The sequence below is a fragment of the Ammodytes marinus genome (assembly GCF_949987685.1).
Source record: "Ammodytes marinus genome assembly, chromosome: 20".
Taxonomy (NCBI): Eukaryota; Metazoa; Chordata; class Actinopteri; order Uranoscopiformes; family Ammodytidae; genus Ammodytes; species Ammodytes marinus.
The window spans coordinates 17,166,967-17,191,140 of record NC_137224.1 but is presented as its reverse complement, the minus strand read 5'-3'; the positions used below and the strand labels follow the sequence as shown (position 1 = coordinate 17,191,140).

At 43.9% G+C, this 24,174-nt stretch overlaps 1 protein-coding gene across 1 annotated transcript in view; it reads left to right on the top strand.

Moving 5' to 3' along the window:
- cacna1g (calcium channel, voltage-dependent, T type, alpha 1G subunit) overlaps positions 1-24,174 on the top strand; it is a 161,658-nt gene that overhangs the window by 55,867 nt on the left and 81,617 nt on the right. The window contains exons 9-12 of the mRNA XM_080048576.1: positions 89-483; positions 20,539-20,690; positions 21,515-21,700; positions 22,697-22,811. Of these exons, the coding sequence (XP_079904702.1) occupies positions 89-483; positions 20,539-20,690; positions 21,515-21,700; positions 22,697-22,811 (848 nt within the window). The remainder of the gene's footprint in view (positions 1-88; positions 484-20,538; positions 20,691-21,514; positions 21,701-22,696; positions 22,812-24,174) is intronic.

Sequence of the window (24,174 nt, the reverse complement as noted above, 5' to 3'; positions counted from 1 at the left end):
CTCAAGTGGTATTGCTGGTATTGCAATAGTTGACTTGTAACTTTCCATACTTACACCACAAACCTTCTTTTTCCCTGCTCGTCTGCAGCCCAGCTCTCCGGCCAGCTGTCGGCCCGTGACCTCAGCACCACCAGCAGCGCCATGGAGACGGCGGCTTTGACATTGGACCCGGAGAACTGCCCGTACTGCGCCAAGGCCCTGCAGGCCAACGAGTCAGAGGGAGGCACGGAGGGCACCGGGGACTCGGACAGCGAGGGCATCTACGAGTTCACCCAGGACCTCCACCACAGGGACCGCAGAGACAGTCGGCAGCCCAGGAAGAAGCAGCACAGCCTGGGCAAGACCGCCGCCAAGGTGGTCCGCTTCTGGAGGCTGGTGTCCGACACCATGCGCAAGATCGTGGACAGCAAGTACTTTGGACGAGGGATTATGATCGCCATCCTTATCAACACTCTGAGCATGGGGATCGAGTACCACGAGCAGGTGAGTGTGTGTGTGTGTGTGTGTGTGTGTGTGTGTGTGTGTGTGTGTGTGTGTGTGTGTGTGTGTGTGTGTGTGTGTGTGTGTGTGTGTGTGTGTGTGTGTGTGTGTGTGTGTGTGTGTGTGTGTGTGTGTGTGTGTGTGTGTGTGTGTGTGTGTGTGTGTGTGTGTGTGTGTGTGTGTGTGTGTGTGTGTGTGTGTGTGTGTGTGTGTGTGTGTGTGTGTGTGTGTGTGTGTGCGTGCGTTTCGGTATGTTTGAGGCAGCCAATAATGTACTAAAGGCCGATAACGTTAAGCCTTGTTAAATCAAAAGTGTGTAACTTTGGTGACTCCGTCGCTGTTGCTTTTTGGTGATTGCGCATGTATTTCATACCATCTGCTGTACATTCAGGTTTTTTCTCAGCAGTAGGATCAACAACTGAAATATTTCTTGGGCACTTCTTTGGATTTTTCTGAGCAGTGTCTGGGGTGGGGGGGGGGGGGTGCACCTGTTTGTAAACGCTGCCATACTAAGAAATGCAGTGAGAGTTTTGGGACTCACAATCTACGTGAGTATGTAAGCTATACAGCTCCCACAGGCCCAAACTGGAATGCCTGATGTCTCTCTCTGGTCTTGTTTTGTTTATATGAGCGTAATAACAGCCATGTGAGAGAGAACGGAAATGAGAGAGAGGGAGAGAGAGAGATAAAGAGAGAGACAGTGACAGGGGTGATTTAATAGGTGAGGAAGACCCCAAAACATCTGACATACACTTTCTCATTTGTTTCATTTTCAATCTGCAATTCCTAACTCCTAGGTTTCCCTCTATATGACCCAATGCACAGCTCCAGTCAGTATCAGGGTGATTTTTGTGGAGTAAGAAAAAAGCACGTTAAAGGTGGAGACAGAAATTCTGGAGAAAGCTAGTTGTAAAAATCACCTTTTTGTCAAAATCAGTGAATATATCCTCATGATCCGCTACCTGTAGCCTACGTACCTTGTACATGTTAATACACAGCTCAGGCTTTGTAAACAGTCATGTTGCTAGCTAAAGTGCCCCCCCCCCCCTTTGTTTACATACCCTTGTGTTAGCGCACAAAGCATACATTCAAGCAGGGGATCGTTAGGAGATATTCACTGATTTTGACAAAAAAGTGAAAAACCGAGATGACCTATTCCCGAAAAAAAAATTACGGTATTGAAAAAAAAGTTGCGTAATTTCCCTTAGCCTGGCACACGTTAACATATTGAGGAAATGTTGTAAATGAATGGATATGGCAAGTCTCACAAATTGACGTATCAGAAAAAAAGTAGTATGTAAGTCCACTGGTGAGGTATGTGACAAATGTAGATACTTCGTTCACTTGAAGAAACATTTCCAGGAAACACAATCCAGGCAGCAGTAAATGGGGAGATGATTTAGTGCCATAAACTGTTAGGCAAGGTGTTTGCTGTAGGACTGGAGGTGGATTGGTTTCGGCTCTTACTTTTGCTACAAGTATCATTCTTCTACTTCATATACAAATTTCCCATCTTGCGTTAAAATGCATTTAATTAGCACAAATGGTGTATTTCGCAAATTCATGTTTCACAATGCAGCTTACCTCGGATGAGAGAGGTGTTTGGTTTGGCTGCGTAAAACAATTTGCCAAGTGCGTGTACAGGTTATTGTGATGTGTTTTTTGGCATGTGCAAACTCATATGAAGTTTTGTAACACATGTAAAGTAAGTGGCACAAGAATTGATTGTGTGTGTGTGTGTGTGTGCGTGTGCGTGTGCGTGTGCGTGTGCGTGTGCGTGTGCGTGTGCGTGTGCGTGTGCGTGTGCGTGTGTGTGTGTGTGTGTGTGTGTGTGTGTGTGTGTGTGTGTGTGTGTGTGTGTGTGTGTGTGTGTGTGTGTGTGTGTGTGTGTGTGTGTGTGTGTGTGTGTGTGTGTGTGTGTGTAGTGGGAGACTGAAGCCTGGCCAGGTTTCATGGAGTTACTTTTGGTCACTGACCCAGTGCCTTTAAGCAAATCCAGATGCCGTACACACACACACACATACCGAATTTTATAGCTTTCTAGTCTCCACCTTTGTTCACTGCTCACTTTTCCTAAATCTCTCTCAGCTCAATCTCTTGAGTCTTTGCTCTTCTCTCTCTCTCTCTCTCTCTCTCTCTCTCTCTCTCTCTCTTTCCTGGTCTGGGTAACATGGATCCCTCTATAGTCTCCAGACAGGCTGCCGAGAAACGTTAGCGAGACGCTCCATTGATTGCGAGCTCCCATCGACATCCAACAGACACGGGGATCACTAAGCCTCTGTTTGTCTCTGTAATTGTATCCACATGGAGGACAGGCTGGCTCTCCATTTCCATACATCCCTCCAGCCAACGTTTCTGTACAAAGTGTGAGCCCTTTGCAACTCCCATACTTGAGAAATTAGATTGAGTCTAGTCTTACCATCTAGGTTCAGTGCTATGCAAGTTTAAAATTATTTTGAATCTGTGCCTAAGGAGCTCTACAGGAGGCTATACAGTTTCCACAACATGGTTTCAGGTTTTAATACAATGTTCTTTTGTCCTGTGGGCATGATTAAACTGTGTTTCCAAAGCAAAGAATGGATAACCTTGATCACATTGATTGGAGGGGGTGTGTCCAATGTGCAAAAATGATCATTTCATCCGGCATGGGATGGATGGAAGGGATATGTACAAGCTTTCAGCTTTTTTTTGTCAACCTTTGGACAAAAGCTGTAGTTTTTTCTACTACAGCTGTATTTCCCTGGGTGAGTGTACCCATGACAACGGCATAAGGAAATACTTAATAAAAATAGCATGCTTTGCACTGATGGTCTCGTTTGCTGTTACATGTCATTTATGATCATCAGAGCAAAAATGAGACTGTTTCAGGAATATATAAAAGTTCCTCATAGCACTTTTAACACGTTGGCTAAAAGGGGAGGACATTTTTCATCTTTGTGTAGACTCAAAGCTCAGGGTATGGAGTGATATGTTACCTGCAATTTTTTCTAAATCAATTTTGTAATGGCGCAGGGAAAGGAAGTTAATACATGTTAAAAGAGGACTAGTGAAATAAATAAAGACAGTTTTGCATGCAGATTAAAGAGAACAGAAGTACCCTCCATGTTCTCAATAATTGACTTTCAGATGTGTTTCCTCCTGCTGAAATCAACCCAATGTCTCAGACACACACACTGACACCTCTGAGAAGACCTCTGAGAAGACACCTTGACTCACCCATGCCTGTGTACTGCCTTCTACTCTAGCAGTGTCGGACTGCTCTAAAATATTCCCTCCTTACTCTCTGATATCATATACAGACTACTAGCAAATCTCCAAACCCCGTAGTTTTATGATTTTGTTTTTCGAGATCAAAGGAATGTTAAAGAACCTTTTTTTTTATTTTCTGTTTAATTAATGATCAGATTAATTGGGACAAGAAACACAAACAAGGCTAGAACTGGAGATTTCAGAATGTACTAATTAGCCGATATTTGCTGTACAGTTAGCAGAATTACAACCGCTGGCCCTGTCCGTGTCAACAACTACAGCGGTTTAGCAACATCAGCCGCCTATTCAGTGTAAAAAAATTAGCGTTCCCCCCAAAAGTGTTTAACTTTTTCAGGGGTTTCTCACTTTACTTTAGTTAAGGTTTATTCTACCACCATTCATTGATCAAATATGCCATAATTGCTGGCATCATACTAACTCCGTACACCTCTTCTGTATATCACATCTACTAAATGTGAAAGCATGCGTTTGGGGAAAACTGCCACTTAAAGATATGGTGTTGTCAGCTCTTTTGCGTGTGACAGCTTATAGATCAAGTTGACCCGTTTTCTAGTCCCACTCCTGTTCTGTAAATGGATTATCCACACACACCTACACACACCCACACACACACACACACACACACACACACACACACACACACACACACACACACACACACACACACACACACACACACACACACACACACACACACACACACTCACTCTATAGTTAATCAAAAGTTAAGCACAACCTATTTGTACAAGCCAGTCAATGTCTTTGCTGGCAGTAAGTAACATAAGGTGCTTATAAATTATGCTGACTATTATGTAACAGAAAGTGAGCATCCTACAGCAGAGGATATGTTGTCATTCACAGTAATACTTGAGTCAAAAATAACTCCAATCCGGCAGCACTGCAACTGTAAATGACATAATCTGGATCAAGAGTATTATTTCAAACTGCAGTATGCATATCAGGAACACAGGCGTTTCACTAATGCAAGGTGGCAGAATGTTTTGCCAAGGGTCCAACGGTATATTATACTGGTCTATTTGGTATTTACCATAGAACAGAATAGAGAAAACCCTAATCTCCTCAAAATGTAAACCCTTTTACAAGTATGTAGTCTTGTGACAGGCAGCTATATCCCGTACAAATGCTATGCCAAAGCCCACGGTATGTTACCTGCATGGCAGCGAATAGCCTACAAAGTTAGCATGGTGAACCTAAGTTATGTTAAGTTAAGGCAAGTTTGACTACATCAAAATGATTAGTTTTTGTCTGATATTATTTTCCAGTTGAAACTATATATCGAGACTTATGTTAACATGTTATCTCGGATTCATTGTTTTGCGATAATGCTTTGCGTGTATTGCTTAATGAAACCATTGAACAGACATCAACACAAATGTGTACGCTATCAACCGCATACTCCTGTTTAAATTCATTCCAAGAACTGTAACACTGTAAGTGACCCACTGGCTGACACTCGAACAGCCTCACACACACACACACACTAACATTCCTGTATAGTATGTACTGCTGGGACCTGACTGTTGAGATATAAACCACAACAGGTACTGTGTAGCCACTTCCATGTCCTTCAAACACAGACAGTGTAACCTCTCAAACCATTCAGTGTGTATGTAGCTAATAGTACAGCGCCCCAACCGCACACTGTCATTGACACATAACAGATCCTCCCTGTCTACTTCCTATCTCTGAAATGCACGCTCACAAAGCCTCACATTGAATTGTATGCGCTCTAGCTTGGAGGTCGGCAGGAGAGGCTAATGTAAATGCGACACAGAGATGAAAGGATAAAAAATGATGATTAAATAGAGTGTTGGATAGAGGGATGACAGAGTGTAAGGACTTGTAGTTGAAGGGATGCAGTGTATGATGGGTGGAAGAGTGGAGGCGGATGGGTATAAGGATATAATGTCTGCTTTATCTCCCCGTGCAGTTTTAAGAGCGTTACCATTTATGGTGGAGCTGATGGAATAGCTGTGCGTCTGCCAACTATGTGACACAGCACATAGTCTATTTATTCGGGAAGGTCAACCTCCCTCTCTCACTTTAACACATAAGAAACTTCCTCTCTCTGCTCTCCTGTCATTCTCTCCATCCTCCCATGAACGGTGCCCCTTGCGAAAAATAGTTTGAGAAAGCGTATGAGGCATAGAAAAAGATATGGATGTCAATGGATAAGTATAGGTAAAATGCAGAAAGTGTTGTTATTTATTTTTTGCACGTACCTGAAAATCGATTCAGCCTGTATAGCTGTAACATGAGTGCAAAGTGATCCTAAATCACTCTGGGTCACTACAATTCCCACAGGCGACGTTGTTGACGCTATTAACCTTGAAAGCTTTGCGCTTGAAAAGGAAAGTTAATGTTGTGGAAGTGGGCTTTTAAACTTCTGTGTGCTGCATTTCTGTGCCTGTGTGTGTGTGTGTGTGTGTGTGTGTGTGTGTGTGTGTGTGTGTGTGTGTGTGTGTGTGTGTGTGTGTGTGTGTGTGTGTGTGTGTGTGTGTGTGTGTGTGTGTGTGTGTGTGTGTGTGTGTGTGTGTGTGTGTGTGTGTGTGTGTGTGTGTGTGTGTGTGTGTGTGTGTGTGTGTGTGTGTGTGTGTGTGTGTGTGTGTGTGTGTGCGTGTGTGTGTCTGTCTGTGCACGCTCGTTTTTCTCACTTCATGACAATCGGAAGGCAGGTCACAATTCAAGAATTGCTTATTAGGGATTGACCGTTAAGATAACAGTAACTCAAACACAAATGCGTACATTTGAGACCGAATCACACCTGCATATTAAGACATGAACTGTCTTTGACTGACCATTTAATAGACGAAGTGGTGTGTTGTGCTTTGTTAAGTTCAGCCTTCCTCTCTGCAATAAAAATACTGTAATCATGGGTCATACTCAAAACAAAATGTTGGTGCGCAGGTGGGATAGGGCGCCCATTACCCATAACAACTACCCATTAAGAGAAAATGTCCTTTGAAAGCAATGAAAGCTTTTTAGCCACCTGCCACTTCTTCGAGTGAAAATTTAGTTTAACATGACTAATGTTGCACACCAATACCCATACTACCATACTTTACTACTATTTAGTATGGTAGAAAAAGATTTAGGATGCCCCTATACATTATGTTGAATGTTTATTCCGATAAATAACCAGATGTCCTACTACATCCCTTTGCCATTTTAGCATGCAAACCAGCATGCTTTTTGGGCGTTTCTGAAACACAAGACTCAGCAGCGGAAGTTCAGTCACATTGTCTGAGTGTCTGAGTAAGAACAACCAATTGTAGCATGTTATTTATGTTTTTTTGTGTTTGATATGCAGGCATTTGTTCAAAAACCAGAACACTTTCAGCAACAGCCCGGCTCTTCCTTACATCCCAGTAAAAGACAATAGTAGTCACACTTGCTTCAGTCTTGAAGAAATAGTCAGGATATGCACATCAAACATTTCCCATTGACCGATTTGTCATAGAAATCCTGATGGATTGATTTTCTGCTGCTTGTTCAATACACCCAATTCCTTCAACCAACGTTTTGCCTCTGCCATATTCACTCCCTTTAAAATAAAATCACCCTAACATTTTCATTGAAAGAGGCAGAATTTGGTACATTTATAGTAAGGACTGAAATTCACATTTGTGTATAGTGATGACATTTCCATAGGTCATGAAGTGAGTGCACGGTAGAGAGTGTGTCTATGTGTCTTTGAAGGCCTCTATTCATGCAGTAGCCTATTGTGTGCACACACACATTTTATTTCCCCCCTGGCAAACCCAGAGAGACAGTGGAAAGATCCTCTCACCGAGCTCTTTTGCTCCAACCAGAGACAATATTTATTCAGCTTTTATCCTGCACTGACTGCGGAATGCAGTTGGCATCTAGAGACACTGGCCCCCCTCCAAGACAAGCCTAAGAAAAGTGCTTTTCTAATTTGTACAACGGCGAGACACAGACTGCTAAAACAACAGCACCTAATCCTGAAGGAGGGCTTTTCCAGCCCCGAAGGCCATGAAATCAAAAAAGAATTGGAATCAATGAAGTGATCAAATGATGGATTCAGTTATTTCCTGCTTCACTGAGATGTCAAATAGCTTTCTGCCTGTCTTTAGCAAGTTCTCCCATCTCACTCCTGCAAGTCTTTATCCTCTTTGCAGAGTCCCATTGAAGTTCTGGTGTCAACTTTTTCTATAGTGCTAAATATACTAAATTAATCACATTAATACACTCAATAACCTACAGTTTGGTTATTTGGATGATGTAGAGAATGGCAGAATGTACATGTGTGGAAACAACTGATTCTGTGAATCTTGTGCAGTTTTGAACACTTTTTATTTCCCGCCCAAAGTACATACAAGTCATTTGTACATGGGGAAATCATAGATTAATTTAAACAAAATGTGTGTAGGAACCATCTTATGTTTCCACTTATCCATGAATTTAAATCATCCCAATACACCTGGTTATCTATTTTAACTCCGATGTATTGTTTTGTAGTGGCACATTATCCAAATAGAAGTACATCCTTGGTTTCTGAGTTAGGTCCAAATACAATTAAGTTTTCCTAATATTGAGTGTGTATTTTACTTTTAGCTATTTAAAAATATAAGTTGATTCATTGCTCAAAACACGCTAGTGGTCAGATTGTTAAGGTTTCTCTTTTAGAAGAATAACTATATATTTGTATTGTTTGTAAATAAAACATTTCATTAGGCCAGTCTACGAAAATCAGGCATTTGAAGTTATTGTAGTTTACAGCTCATAACTGTTCCTAGTTTAGTAGTTTTGTATAGTGCTAAATATGCTAAGACAACAGAATGTGTGTAAATTAAGAATAGCAAGGGCTCTACAATTGAACCTTGTGGAACACCAGAGATAAAGGAATAGTTTGTTTGTCTTTTGTACGTGTTAAACAACTGAGATTTGTGTTAAAGGATTACATTTACAGGTGCTTTTAGGGGGCTTTATTTTCCCGTTGGACAGAGCCAGGAAGCTGTTTCTACCCCTGGTCCCCCAGTGCTAATCTAAGATAACCAGATGTGCAGGTCATTCAGTCATCTGAAACAAATCATCACAACGATTAAATCTAAACCATCCAACCCAATGGTGACTGTAACATTCTCCATTTCATGGTTGGAATTGCCTCTACCGTAGCATGCCCAAGCAAACCACTTGATTACACACACACACACACACACACACACACACACGCCAGACACACTGCTGCATTGTTGACAGTCTGGAACGGAGTGGTTCGCAGCGTCCCGCTTAGATTACATCACATCAGATTAGGTGACATTGCATTAGCGCTAACCAGATTACACTATTCTTCATCCACCACTCTTTACCTCCTAATGCTCGTGCAGCCTCATTACCCAGGGAAACGCCATCGAAGAACAAACTTAGGAAAGCGAGAGCGTCTTCACTTAGACAGTCACGCGTGGGGACATTCATCTCTATAGTCCACATACCTCAGTGGCCATTAGTTAAATTAAGAAACTCATTCAAATCAAAATCAAATCAAATCAGTTTTATTTATATAGCCCAAAATCACAAATAAATTTGTCTCGGTGGACTTTACATTTCATACAATATGATATATGATACAATATGATACAATATGATACAAAATGACACCCTGCCCTTACACCCTTAGCTCGGCTGAGAAAAAACTCCCATTAAAAACCCTTTACCGGGAATAAAAAAAATTGAAGAAATCTCAGGGAGAGTCGACAGAGTAAGGGATCCCTCTCCCAGGACGGACATACTGCAATAGATGTCATAAGTAGAGAAAATCACGAAGGAATTTGATCATTGACCAGGTGATTACATGGTAATACTAAGTAAAGTGCGAATAGTGTGGATGCAGGAAGACTTCAGATGCAGCCAGAGGATCCACACCGTCTCGTCTCCACCAGGGAAAACTAAGGTTTCCATCGTCGGGATTACATCCCACGTCTCCAGGTGGCGCCCTTGACCACTGCACATCATTCGCGTTGATGGTCCAATTCTCAGATAAAACCGGAGGGGGGACCAGATCCACACCGTCTCGTCACGACCAAGGGAAACTGGAAGAGAACAGACAGGCAACCAATGAGCAAGGCAAAAATGAATTTATAAAGATTGAACAAGCAAGCGAGTAGAAAGAGTACTATCCTGATGTGAAGCAGTAGCAAACGGGGAGCATCCATTGCTAGGACAGCTGATTCCACACAGAACTCGGAGTCAGTCGAGTAGCATGGAGAGTGCTTGGTAGACGGAGGGAGAGAACCCCCGGGGCAACGCTCAACCAATCATGGAAGATAAACAAAAGAGAACAAATGTCAGAGAAATGGTATCAGTTATGCAATTAGCGTCGGCAGGACAATTCTCAGTGGGAGGACAGCCGGTACTCAGGCCCAGACAAACCGAGACCGAGGCAGCTCCTCAGGGTGATAATAATTTACGCTATAACAATGCGAACACAATTAACATTAAAATTACATTGATCACACTCTACCGTTCCCCATCGACACACAATCGGCGCCAGCCCCCCAGACCCAGAGCCTGCCCCCCAGCACCCCGCCCCCAGAGAGCACGCCCCAGTGCGGCACTAGTCCAGAGGAGGACCGGGGCCATAGATAGAGAATAGAGTATAGAATAGGGAAATAGCCAAATACACCGCTGCCACGAGGAGCAACCACTGCCGAATCCCCCGGAGGGGCGGCCCGTACAGCCCCACTCAGGCCCGCCGGACCGGCCATGCCCAGCCCACGAGGCAAGGCCAGAGGTGCCAGGCACAAAGGGCGCGACGCATCCGCCGCCGCCATCGGCACACCCAGAGCTAGGAAGGGCCGGAGGAGCACCGACGCCGGGCAGCGAAACACAGACGCCAACAGCGACGCCACAGGGCTGACCGCCAGGCAGGGGTAAATGAGTAAAACAGTTTAAAAACAGTTAAAACGCAAATTGCATAGATTGCTTCTATCACCCGCGTCAAACGATTAAAAACATCGCAGTACCCACCTACCAGTGCACCAATTACACAATCTGCACCCGATGCCCCATTTCCACCCTACCCAACGGTCCAGTCAGGCAGTGGCACGGCGCCACTGCAGACGCCTGAGCACGCACCCCGACACCACCACCCCCCCGGCCACCCCCAGCCCAGGGCACACCAATGACAGCGGCAGGCAGCGCCGCCACCCCAGCGCCCCACCCCCAGCCCAACCCCGTCAGCCGACACGACCACCCAGCCAAGCCCCGGAGGCCGCCGCGACCGCCTGTCCAGAGGCAAGGCATGGTCCCACCCCCAGCAGCGGTGCCCACGTCAGACGCCAATTTGCCCCAGCCCGAGCGGCCAGGACAGCCCACCGGGACAGCACAAGACCGGCACCTACCCCGGAGCAAACTCCCCCCCAGCAGAGGCTAGAGAACCGACCCCAGACAGGGTGACCCGCCACCGACCGCGCGCCAGCAGAGAGGTGGACGAGCGCTAACCAAAGGTTAATTCAAAGAGATAAGTCTTAAGTTTAGATTTGAACACCTCGATAGACTCAGATTGTCTGATCTCTATCGGGAGTGTGTTCCATAAGGAAGGAGCTCGATACGAGAAAGCCCTGCTGCCGGCAGCTTTCTTAACTCTGGGGACAGACAGGAGCTCTGCAGTCGTAGACCGTAGTGCCCGTGATGGGGCATATCGCGCAACTAGATCAGACAAATATGAAGGTGCAAGCCCATTTAATGCCTTATAGGTCAATAGCAGCACCTTAAAGTCGGATCTGACATGGACCGGAAGCCAGTGGAGCGACGCAAGAACGGGGGTGATGTGGTCATATTTTCTAGTTCTGGTCAAAAGCCTCGCCGCAGCATTTTGTACCTTTTGTAAGCTTCGAGTACTTGCCCTGGGCAACCCAGACAGTAGTACATTACAATAGTCAAGCCGAGAAGATACAAAGGCGTGTATTAATATTTCCGCATCAGCTATGGACAGACTGGATCGTATTTTTGATATGTTCCGTAAGTGAAAAAACGCAGTTTTGGTAATCTCTTTGATGTGTTGATCAAAGGACAGGTTGGAGTCGAACTTAACACCAAGATTTCTTGCTGTTAAGCTTTGAGAGATAACGCAATTGTCGGAATTAATTGTCAGTTGCTCAAGCTGATTTCTAACGTGTGCGGGACCGATTAATAACAATTCAGTTTTTTCTGAATTTAAGAGCAGAAAGTTTTGCGACATCCAGCTTTTAACAGCGGATAGGCAGGCCTCTAAATTAGCGATTTGAGTAACATCATTAACTTTTACCGGGACATAGAGCTGAGTATCATCCGCATAGCAGTGAAAATTGACCCCGAAGCTACGAATAATGTTACCAATCGGAGAAATATACAAAGAGAAAAGCAGAGGTCCAAGAACAGATCCTTGAGGTACTCCGTATTTCACGTCAGTGAATATGGATGTACTGTTGTTGTAGGAGACACACTGAGTTCTACCGGATAGGTATGATTTCAGCCAATCGTGGGCCGGCCCTGTAAAGCCAAACAGGTTTTCCAGACGATCCAGGAGTATGACATGGTCGATGGTGTCAAATGCTGCACTGAGGTCCAACAATAGAAGCACCGAGGCCGTATTGGAGTCCATCATCAACAGAGTATCATTAACTACTTTAGTGAGCGCGGTTTCAGTCGAGTGACGTGCCCTAAAGGCAGACTGAAATGGTTCAAAAAGTTGATTACTAGTCAAGTGATCCGAGAGCTGTTGAGCCACTACACGTTCTAGTATTTTGGATAAAAAAGGCAAATTTGACACTGGGCGATAATTACTCAGATCATCAGGATCCAAATTGGGTTTCTTGAGAAGGGGTTTCACCACAGCAGCCTTAAAGGAAGTGGGAACAGTACCAGTCATTAATGAAAGGTTGACAACATCATGTATTGTAGGACCCAGGGTTTGCCAGAGTTCTTTGAACAATTTGGCAGGCAAGGGATCAAGGAGGCAGGTCGTTGGTTTTGAGTTTTTGACTATTTGAGTCAGTTCTTCATACGGAACAGGCTCAAAGTTATTAAATAAACCGATATTACGCTTACACGCAGCTATCGTGCAATTCGTTGTACCAAAGGAACTGATTTGGTTTCTAATATTTGTAATTTTACTATCAAAATAGTCAATAAAATTTTGCGCGGTGTGGATTGAGCGATTTGATGATTGCGGTTTTTTTGTAAGTTTGGCAACAGTGTCAAATAAAAATTTTGGATTACTCTTATTCCTATTAATAAGAGAAGAGTAATAGGCCTTCTTTGCTACATTCAGAGCACGCTTGTAGATTGAGACGCTATCTCTCCAAGGCCGGTAAGTGGACTCTTGTTTTGATTTTCTCCATCTTTGTTCGAATCTCCTGCAGTCATTTTTCAGAGCCCGAGTGTGGTCCGTAAACCAGGGAGAAGCCCTCATCGTTCGTCTGGTTTTTATAGAGAGAGGTGCCACAGAATCCAGGAGGGTAGAGAGGGTTGAGTTCAGCGCAGTTGTCAGGCTATCGACAGATTCGGTCACCGGTGCTAAGGAGGCCAGGACCGTGGGAAGTTGATCCAGTAAGGTTGTTATAGTTGACGCACCGATATGGCGAGTGGTTACCACTGCTCCATCGTCCTCGCTTGGGCAATCCAGGGCAACCTCGAAGGAAATAAGAAAATGGTCAGATACTACAGAAGTGACAGGAGAAACACTTAAGGCCGTCACAGGAATTCCACGGGAGAGGATGAGGTCCAATGTGTTTCCATCACAGTGAGTAGGTTCATTTACAAATTGGTTGAAACCAAAATTATCAATAATATTAACAAAGGCTTTCCTTAAGGGATCGGCTGCCTTATTTAGGTGAATATTAAAATCACCGATCATTAGGATTTTATCAGAGTGGGTGATAAGATCAGCAAGAAAGTCACTAAATTGTTCTATAAATTGTGAGTATGGGCCGGGGGGCCTATAGACCACCACCAAATTGAAACCCTCCCCTTGAAAGCCATTTTTCCTATTTACAGGAGGTGGCCTCATTACCATGGCTTCGAATGAATCACATTTAAAGTCATTCTTCGAGCTCAGGTTAAAAATGGATTTATAGATAAGGGCAACCCCTCCACCCCGCCCAGTCTCCCGGGCCACATGGGAGTATGAGTAATTAGCAGGAGAGGCCTCATTTAGGGGTAGAAAAAAGTTTGGCTGAAGCCATGTTTCACACAGACCAATCATATCAAACTTATGTTCAATAATCAAGTCATTTATCAATAGGGATTTACTAGAAAGAGATCTGGTATTTAAGAGCCCACATTTGAGGGTCATAGTGGGGTTTGGCTTACCACCTCCCAATGTGGGAATGGTAATTAAATTATTGTGCTTAGCAACATTTGGATACCGTAAGCAATTTGCACGGCGAGGGAGGGACACAGTCTCGATGCCGTAGACCAAGCCATCGGTCAAGGAGCTAACATGAGGAGGAATGTTATGGTTAAGCACATTAACAGTTTCATGATTTAACATTACGTTTAACATGGTAGGTAAGCTAATAGACTCCACCTCCGCACTAGCAGGCTCATGTACAACCTGCGACCTGCTGGGTATTACATCCCTATATCAATCGCGATTCAAGTACCCTTCTATATTCCTAGACAAAATAGCAGCGCCTTCTCCATTAGGATGGAGGCCGTCTGCTTTCAGCAGGTCAGAGCGGTTCCAGAATGAAGACCAATTATCCACAAAGTTAAAACCCTGCTCCTGGCAGTGCTGTGCCAGCCAGCGATTTAACGCTGTAACCCTACTGTACGACTCATTATCACCCTTCCTGGGTAGGAGACCAGAGACTAGTAATGGATGCCGACACATCTTTGAGGCAGTCTGAAAAGCCCTAGTTAAGCTATATTTAGTGATCTCAGACTGCTTCCGCCTAACGTCATTGGAGCCGACATGAATAACAATGTTATCAAAACATGTGTTGTTTTGTGTCTGCGTTCCGCCATTATCCCCCTTATCCCTGCATGTAGTCAGCATACTAAGATTAGCCTCAATGTCGGATGCTCTGGCTCCAGGTATACATTTAACAGTGGCTGGCAAATCAAGTTTAATGTTGCGAGTGATGGAGTCCCCTATGACTAGCGTGCGGGGCCCAGCCCGACCAACGGGAGCGAGGGAGACAGACGGGCTAACAGGGCTCGCAAGAGCCGAGTACCGATTCTCAGTCCCGAGAGGGGACCGCGAACCAGGGCACCAAGCAAGCCCGCCAGCACCGCGTGCACCCCTGCCCCGCAGGACAGGGCAGAACCTGGCCGCGTCTGCCGAAGCAGTTACCACAATGCTACCGGGGGTAGTAAGACTCCCGGGGCTAGGGCTAAGCAATGTGTCCGTGCTGTCTATAACGTCAGGAGCAGAAAGCTGCTCCAACTCACAGACGCGACTCTCTAAACGAGTCAATCTAGCCAGTAAAGTAGCACAATCCGCACAAGCCATCACGCACAAGTATGAGTAAGACACAGAGTCAGACCCAGGGGAGAGTGCGAGAAGCTATGTGCTAGGATATATGCTATATGCTATACAGACAACAACAAATCACCCCCCAACACCAGCGAGGTAGGGGAGAACGATAGGGAAAGTGATTGACAATACACAGAGTACAAATTGTGAAGCAAACAGGAAAGTGTGAATGAAACAATAGAATAAACTTTAAGACACGACAGGACAAGCAGCAGTAACGTAACAGCTAGCGAATCTTACGTGGAAACCGGAAACCGGAAGTCGGAGTCATGATGGGAACACTCCATGATGGGAACACTCCCACTTCTGTTTGGTACATTTACGGCTCTTAAATTACTTTATTAGTCAATGGCTACACTGACATGTGTCTATTGGCATATCCATTCTCAAGACACCAGACTCTAGAAGGGTCCTTGCTGTGAACCTTTGGTGACGCTAGCATTTTCTTTGTGGTTGTGGGTGTACCGTTACTACCTCTGTGTCTCTTTGTGTGTTCCTGTGTGCTTCTCTGTGTGTGAGAAAGGGTTTTTTTATGGTCCCGTTCTCTTGCAGCAATCTTGCATGATGTCTGAGGAATGCCTAATATACAAGCTGGAACAATAGGCGGGCAGAAAACAGTGGGGGAAAAATAATGACCTGAAACCCAGTCTCGAGGCCAGATGTCTGCAGTCCAAGTCTCACCTCATAAAAACTGTACTTCTTGTGCTGGCTTATCAATCGCATCCATTACTAAGATGCGTGTGCATGTGTTTGTGCATGGTTTTAAGTGTGAGTCTATAAGTGTAGAGCTTTGCGCATGCAACATGTCTGCACACACGGTAATGAGTGTGGGAGTGGAGCACACAGTGTGGGTTTATGTGTGTGGCCTTTGAATATGTAGTACTCGTGGTTATTAGTGGAACTTCGGGTACACCTCTTGAGTATTTTTATGGTATTACACTAGTGTGTTTGTGTGTGTACTTGTACAGGCATCTTTGTGAGGACCAGTTTTAGATTGTACCCATCGGAATGAGGACATTTTTGTAAAGTGAGGACATTTTTTCTGATCCTGCTTAGTCGAAGGCCGGTTTGAGGGTTAAGACTAGGTTTTAAGGTCAAGGGTAGAATAAGGTTTGTTAAGATTTAATGTACGTTGTGTGTGTGTGTGTGTGTGTGTGTGTGTGTGTGTGTGTGTGTGTGTGTGTGTGTGTGTGTGTGTGTGAAGGCATTCATCAAAAGAAAACACAAACATTTGAGTTCCTTAGCCTTTGTCTACTCTTTGAACTTTGAACCCTGATCACACAATACGTGTGTTTGCACGTGTCTGAAGGATTTGCAGCCGCCTCCCTTGTCTGTGTACCAATGAATGGAAACAATAAAGCAGTGTGGATCAAACAGATACATCTGTCCGTATCTGTGTGAACCCAGAGAGGGACACGAGGGAAAGCTAGGGGAGGCTATGTCAAAGAGGTGAGATAAAAGGGAGAAAAAAAAGCTTGTTTTTTCAGAAAGCGGGGTTCCCTGGCCAGAGCTGCATTGCAGGCTGGGGCCATATTTTTTTTTTGTACAGCAGGATAAAAAGTGGCACCCTCTTCTTTCTATGTATTACACTGAGCAGTTCCCATTGCACATGTATTGCATGATGGTGCTCACACTAAATCTCGGACCGGGTAATGATGTGACAAAATGCATTTCCTTTTTTTTAAAATTCCAACACAAAATCGAGAAAGCGAGTGACACTTTTCAGCTGCTCTTCGGGTGACATTAAAGTTTAGTTCCCCCTCGAAAGTGGCAAACAATTCAGTTCCCCAACTATTTCTCCTCCAGTTAGTTGTTAGTCTTTCAGTTAACGGTCTAGATCAATAGAAGAGCAATGGTTATAATTATGAATTTGATGCACAGTACGGTACATTATGATTTTTGAACGTTAACGCAGGATAAAACCGCTAGCCTATAACGACTCAAGGCGTTCTCTGCCTTTACCCTCTTGCCTGATTGGCCAGGAGTCAGTTTCTATATTCATATTATTTCACAGTTATTTCAATTCTGTGACAGGCTGGCAGCCTGCGAAATACAATTTTAGTGAAACACTATGCGCACTAGAGCACTGAATAATGCTATTTTTACAACACACTCAATACAAATCCTTTCATTCAGCACTTCAAACATCCTCGCCTTAAAAAGCGACAGCATGGATTGTTCACTGACACAATTGAAGCATTATATTTTTACATTTCCGGACAAGTGACCCTCTTGTTTTCGGACAATTGATGACCTTCCTTTACCAGAAGCAAAGACGGAAGAAATAAATGTGGTTAAAGTCTAAAATATCTTAAAGGGACCTGGGTTTAGAGCTAGATGGTCAATTGGGCAAAGTGAATAAGTCTCTCGTTTGCATACACCTGAAACTAATTTCACTTCAATCAATCACTTTATACATCCCAAGCTGCAGAAGTTAAGGTAATTTGGCTCATTTGGGAAGACACTGACAACCTATTTTGTCATTCTGTGAGGACTTGTTAAAATAATTAGATATAACAAGAGTAGCATTTTATCATAAGCCAGTGACATTCAACTTTGAGGCCCCAGGCTGTCAGTTATGGTGCAACATTAGGCCTTGGTGTTGTTGGACCTTATCTCTCTGCCTCAGGGCTGACATTCTGGTCTTGTGGGAGTAATGACTTAATACTAAGCAATGACTTGTAAGAGATCTCTTCACACTCAGAGGTGGTTGCTTCAATGCCGTTATGTAAACGGCTTCATTTGTTTATTATAGGAGAGTGACTTAACACCAGGCTAAAAGCTTTAAGTGTATTGCACCTCTGTCCACACCCAGCGCTGCAGAAGAGTGTGTGGTCTGGCACGTATTATTTTTACATCATTGCAAAGGGATCGATGACAAGGCGCACTGACACATAATGGAGTTCACTTCTATGCTATCAATGTAGCTAGGGTAAAAGCTGAAGGAATTATTTGAAGATACATTTTGCAAAAAGGCTTTATCGCATTGGTTTAAAAAGGTTGTACAAAAATCATTTGTCATACCTACGGTGAAACATTTTGTTATTTTTTTGAAGAGAAACAATGGCCCACTGCCAAACTCTTGAGTCGACACGTTGTATTTACTGTACCAGATGAAAGCTGAATTTTGATTGCACTTGAAATGTTTATTGCTTTTAAAGCAGGGATACAGGGAGCAACCATTTTTCTTCCCGCATGACCCGAAAGAAGCGTAACAACACCAATGACAGTATTTCATAATAACTGCCCGACTGTGTAACTGTGGCTTAAGTGCTCTAGACAAAGCGGTGCCATAATACAGCGCGTCGGAGCGTTTATTCAAACGGTGATGTTAATCTCCGTATGCTATTCCATTGCTAGTGTTGTTGAGCAGTCATGGTGTACGATGTTAGTGACAGCCCACCAGGACAAGCTTAATGGCACACACATTGTTTACATTACACTACATTACGTCCGGGTTCAGCCTGGGGCTAGCGCTTCTGCCGGAACGAGGACTATTTTTACACACACACACACACACACACACACACACACACACACACACACACACACACACACACACACACACACACACACACACACACACTTTTGTACGCCTATACTTGTGAGGAAATGTATAGACTAAATGCATTCCCTGGCCGCTTATCGTAACCTTAACCATCACAGCTAAATGCCATATCACAACCCTCACACAATCCATAACCTAAACTTAATTCTAATTTGAACCTTAAAACCCTTAAATCTCAACCCCTCAACCATGCCTTTGAAGAAGTGAGGACCAGGCAAACTGTCTCCACTTTCCAAAACCTTCCTCACTCTGGTAGAAAGCTAGGTCCTCATACATTTCCCTATACTAGTACACACACTCACACACACACACTAACCTAAACTAAGTTAGGTCCGGGGAAAATGTCCTCACTCCGATGGTTAGAAGCTAGGTCCTCACAAAGATACCTCTTCAAGTACACACCCCCACACACACACACACACACACACACACACACACACACAATATGGATTTACTGTATATGAGACTGTACGATATAGGCACTCACACACACACACATTGACTTACACATTCATGACGGAGAACATGCAAACACAGATCAGTACTCGCAACACCTCCCATCCTCCGTGTCACAGCAGTGTAAAGTGTGTGCATGACACTGTGTTTTGAGTTGTGTAAACTGTGTATTGCATGAGAGATGAAAGGCCTGGGGATTGAAGCGGCTCTGGAAGTCCACAGACTCATAACAGAGCACAGCATCCCCACCGGCTCTAATTCTCCTCTCCGGTAATAATCGCAATAGATGTCTGATTTACATACTGTGTCCTTTTATCTGCTGGCTTTTTTTCTCTCTCTCTGTCTGTCTGCATTCTCTCATGCTTTTGTTTTTTGCAGTTTTTTTTATTCTGGCACACATCACATACGCCCACGTTCAAATGCTCACAGACACACACACACACACGCACGCATACACACACACACACACACACACACACACACACACACACACACCAGTTGTTTGATCTAGATGCGAGTGGCAGCCCAATTCTCTGATGAGCTTTGAGCAGACGCCCCGGGTGCACACAGCAACGTGTGTGTGTCCTGGTGCCAGATAAATGTTGCGTGTGCGTGATTGTGAAATGAGTTTGAAATGACAGATTTCTCCTATTTGCATTGGATTGGAACAGGTTTTTTTTTTAGTGCACATGTGACGCAGCAGGTTTTTGCAGCTGTAGTCATACGAATGTATTCTGGTGATTTTCTGGTTTTATTACAAGTTACACATCATGTATGTCCTCTGTTGTAAGAGGTTTAAGGGTGGAACCAGCAATTATGGAGAACACTTGTTGTCAAAATCACGTTATGTCAAAATCAGTAAATATCTCCTCACGATACACTTGACGGCATACTGTGTTCTCCAAAAGAAAAAAAAGCTGCTAATACACAGCCTAGGCTCTGTAAACTGGTTTCACAGAAAATTACAGACAACCGGTTTACAGAGCCTATGTCGTGTATTAACAGCAACAACAAAATATCAGCACACACAGAGTACGGACAGGTAGTGGACCTTGAGGAGATATTCACTGATTTTGACAATAAGTGATTTTGACAGCATTGCATTCTCCAGAATTGCTGACTCCATCTTTAATCTGCTGTGTAGCACACCCCTAACCACCTTCATCTCTTTCTCTCTCTCTCTCTCTCTCTCTCTCTCTCTCTCTCTCTCTCTCTCTCTCTCTCTCTCTCTCTCTCTCTCTCTTTGTGTCTCCATCTCCAGCCCGATGAGTTGACCAACGCACTGGAGATCAGTAACATTGTGTTCACCAGCTTGTTCTCACTGGAGATGCTGCTGAAGGTTTTGGTCTACGGGCCGTTCGGCTACATCAAGAACCCATACAACATCTTTGACGGCATCATCGTGGTCATCAGGTGAGAAACAGATGTCAAGTCAAATTGTTATTGTCAGTTCTTATATATGGAAGACATACATCAGAATAGAAATGGCGTTTATCACTGGCCAATGGTGCAATAGGAACAACAACAAAAAAATAATAAAGAGTAGAATAAGATAAACATAAACTAAACAATATTAACATTAGATAAATTCTAAATGTTGCAGAACTGTCGGCTAGGACAGGCCAAGAGAACACACTGAAATGGAACATTAGAAGGAATGGAAGGGGAAACTGTAACTGTACATTTCCCCCTATTATTATTATTATTATTATTATTATTATTATTATTATTATTATTATTATTATTATTATTATTATTATTATTATTATTATTATTATTGTGTTTGTGTGTTTACATTTTTCACTTGATTTGGTTCTTTCTTTTTTAGCAGTATTACACACATTTCTTGTTGTTGTCAGTTAACATTATCCAATGAATTACTTTTAAAGCTGCCCTAGTCTGTATTTCTATATTAACATTGGGTCATTTGACAAAGCTTAATGTAACATGTGTTGTAGTGATAAATCCACAGATAGATAACCCTTTAACTCTCCTTAGCTTTACGAAACATGTTACTGTCTTTTTCAGCTCATTGTTTTGGTTTTAAAGCCAGCAACCCAACTGTTTCGCTTTTTCCTCTCATGCCTCTCATAACCCTTTGTTTTCCCAGCTATAGCAAGAAGCTGTTGAATAGATTGACCCACTGGGAACACAGTGGACCATGAAGCCAGATATTTCAAACAGAGTTACAATGACCTGTTGGCCTTACAACTCATGTGTTCTCTCTGTGTGTACAGCGTGTGGGAGATCGTGGGTCAGCAGGGTGGAGGTCTGTCTGTGTTGAGGACCTTCAGGCTGATGCGTGTGCTGAAGCTGGTGCGCTTCATGCCGGCCCTGCAGAGACAGCTGGTGGTGCTGATGAAGACCATGGACAACGTGGCCACCTTCTGCATGCTGCTAATGCTGTTCATCTTCATCTTCAGGTATAGGCACAGGAGTGAGTGAGTGACCGTGAAGCCAGCCTTGTTTAGTATGGTTGAATGTAACGTGGGGTGGTAGGATGGCCTAGAGGAAAAGGTGGCCGACCAGTAACCACAAGGACGCTGGTTGAATCCCCAGCACCGGACAGGAGGGTGTTATTTGTAAAACTAGTGGTGGCTGGTATACTACGGTGCCCACCATCTCTACCATTGTGTCCTTGAGCAAGGCACTTAACCCCAAACTGCTCAAGGGGTGCTGTAATGACTGACCCTGCACTCTGACCCCCCTTTGAAGTGTAGTAATTTCAGAGGGGATATGCGTAGAATGAATTTTTTGGTATACCTTGTGTAAACTGACAAATAAAGAAACTTTTGGGACTTTTGGGGAATTGGGGTTGTAGAAACAATTGACAAAGATATAATTGATATAACCTGTTTGGTTATCAGTTATCAGCAACCTTCTCTATCAAACCATTCCTTTTGTTTTCCAAAGTAGAAGGAATTACTTTAAGTCAAATGCAATTGTGTATTTGTTCCTAACGTCGTTGATCTTCATTTGTTTGAGTGACTGTCACACACAAATACACAGTGTGTCATTGCCGTGGTTTGTGGCGCTCTCCATGGTGCTGAACTGAACCTGGCATATAGAGGCACTGCATTTCCACTCCCTTTTCTTGGCAACATTTCTGCCTATATTACCTGACTTATCTGTGCATGCTGTTTTTGTTATCTTTGCTATGTTGTGGTCCTTTTGGTCATAAAACTAGTGTTCAGTGCTTATGAAAGTTAATTTGTGCTTTTGTGTTTTGGTGAACGTTCAGCATATGCTGCCACCGCTTCTCGCTAGAGGCAGTTGTAATCAGTCAAAACAAGTATATTTTCAGCATGTTAATTCCCCGTTTATTTGTACTTAATCTAATGGGTTTGGCCTGATGTAAACATTTATCTCTCCACTTCCTGTCTGCAACCCCCCCCCCCTCCCTTCCCTCTCTGTGTCAGTATCCTGGGGATGCATCTGTTTGGTTGTAAGTTCGGCTCTGAGAAGGAAGGAGACACTGTGCCGGACAGGAAGAACTTTGACTCGCTCCTCTGGGCCATAGTGACTGTCTTCCAGGTAACTAACTCACACACACACACACACACACACTTACATGCGCACACATACACACACACACACACACACGCACACGCACACACAGACACACACACACACACACACACATACACACACTAACACGCACGCACACACACACTAACACGCACGCACGCACGCACACACACACACACACACACACAAACTCTGCTCTGCCCGCCCTTTCCCTTACTCTAGTTAAACACTCACATTTTACTGTGTCACGGACAATTAAACCGTAGCTTGCTTTCTGCCTTGACTTCACAGTCTGTTTGAGACAGTAATACGTAGCAGCAGGATGACCTAAAGGTATGCCCGTTAATTCTACCATCTGGAAGCTTACCTTTTTTTCCCAAAGTAGCCTAACTTAGCATAGCCCAGCCTGCCAGTGTGATCAAAACTCTACCTGCTGAAGTGCCCTTAAGCAACCGACACCGTCTCGCTTCATCGGAGCCAAAGCTGCCCCCCCCCCCCCCCGTCCAGACACTGAAAAGACCATTTCCTTCCTGAATAAATAAAATATATTAAATAAAATATTCCTCTTCACTCTCTCTCTCTACCGAACAGCCTGTCTCTTTATCTATCTCCCTCATTTTCTTTTTCCGCTCGTCTAATTTACATTTCCAAGTAGCATAACTTAGAGGCATCATGTCACCGTGGATTAGTGACTGAACTCAAAACCCCCTTTCTGTGGCGTTCCAACCATCTATCCATGATCTCTGCCCATCCTGCAGTATAGTAGGCCTATATATCACCCTTAATATAGTAGCTATTTATTATTTAGTGAAACATCTGATCTGGGGGCTATGCTATGTGTCAGCATGTCCCGCTGCACAGTAGGCTACATTGTACAGTGTGTCCTCATGATGTTACACATGGAGGCTCCGCTCATTCGGTATACACAGTCATGAAATATTTTGAATTTCAGCGCTTTGCCATTCCGCAATGTAAAAACCTGAAGTGCTCAGAATTGGTCCTGTTTTTGACAGAGAAGTAGCTTCTAGGCATTACATTTAAACAATGCGCAACCTGGAAGGCTGTTGGCCCCACAAACAGCCTAAGCATGTAATAAGCAATGCAAGTGTTCAAACTTGACTGAACTGTGTTTCCTGCTATTATGTAAGCCACAACCATTAGCACATCTTGCTAATTAGCTCACTGCTAAGTAACCTGACCCAATGCTACCTTCAAAATCAAGATGCGGTAACTAACACTAGTTTGCAGGGTAACATGATATGTTTTGATAAAGCCCCGATCAAACTATGGTGTCCATTATATGGTATTGCCACACTGTGGGAAAGTCTTAAATGTATAGGAATTTAAGCTGTGCCATGTGTGTTGTGCG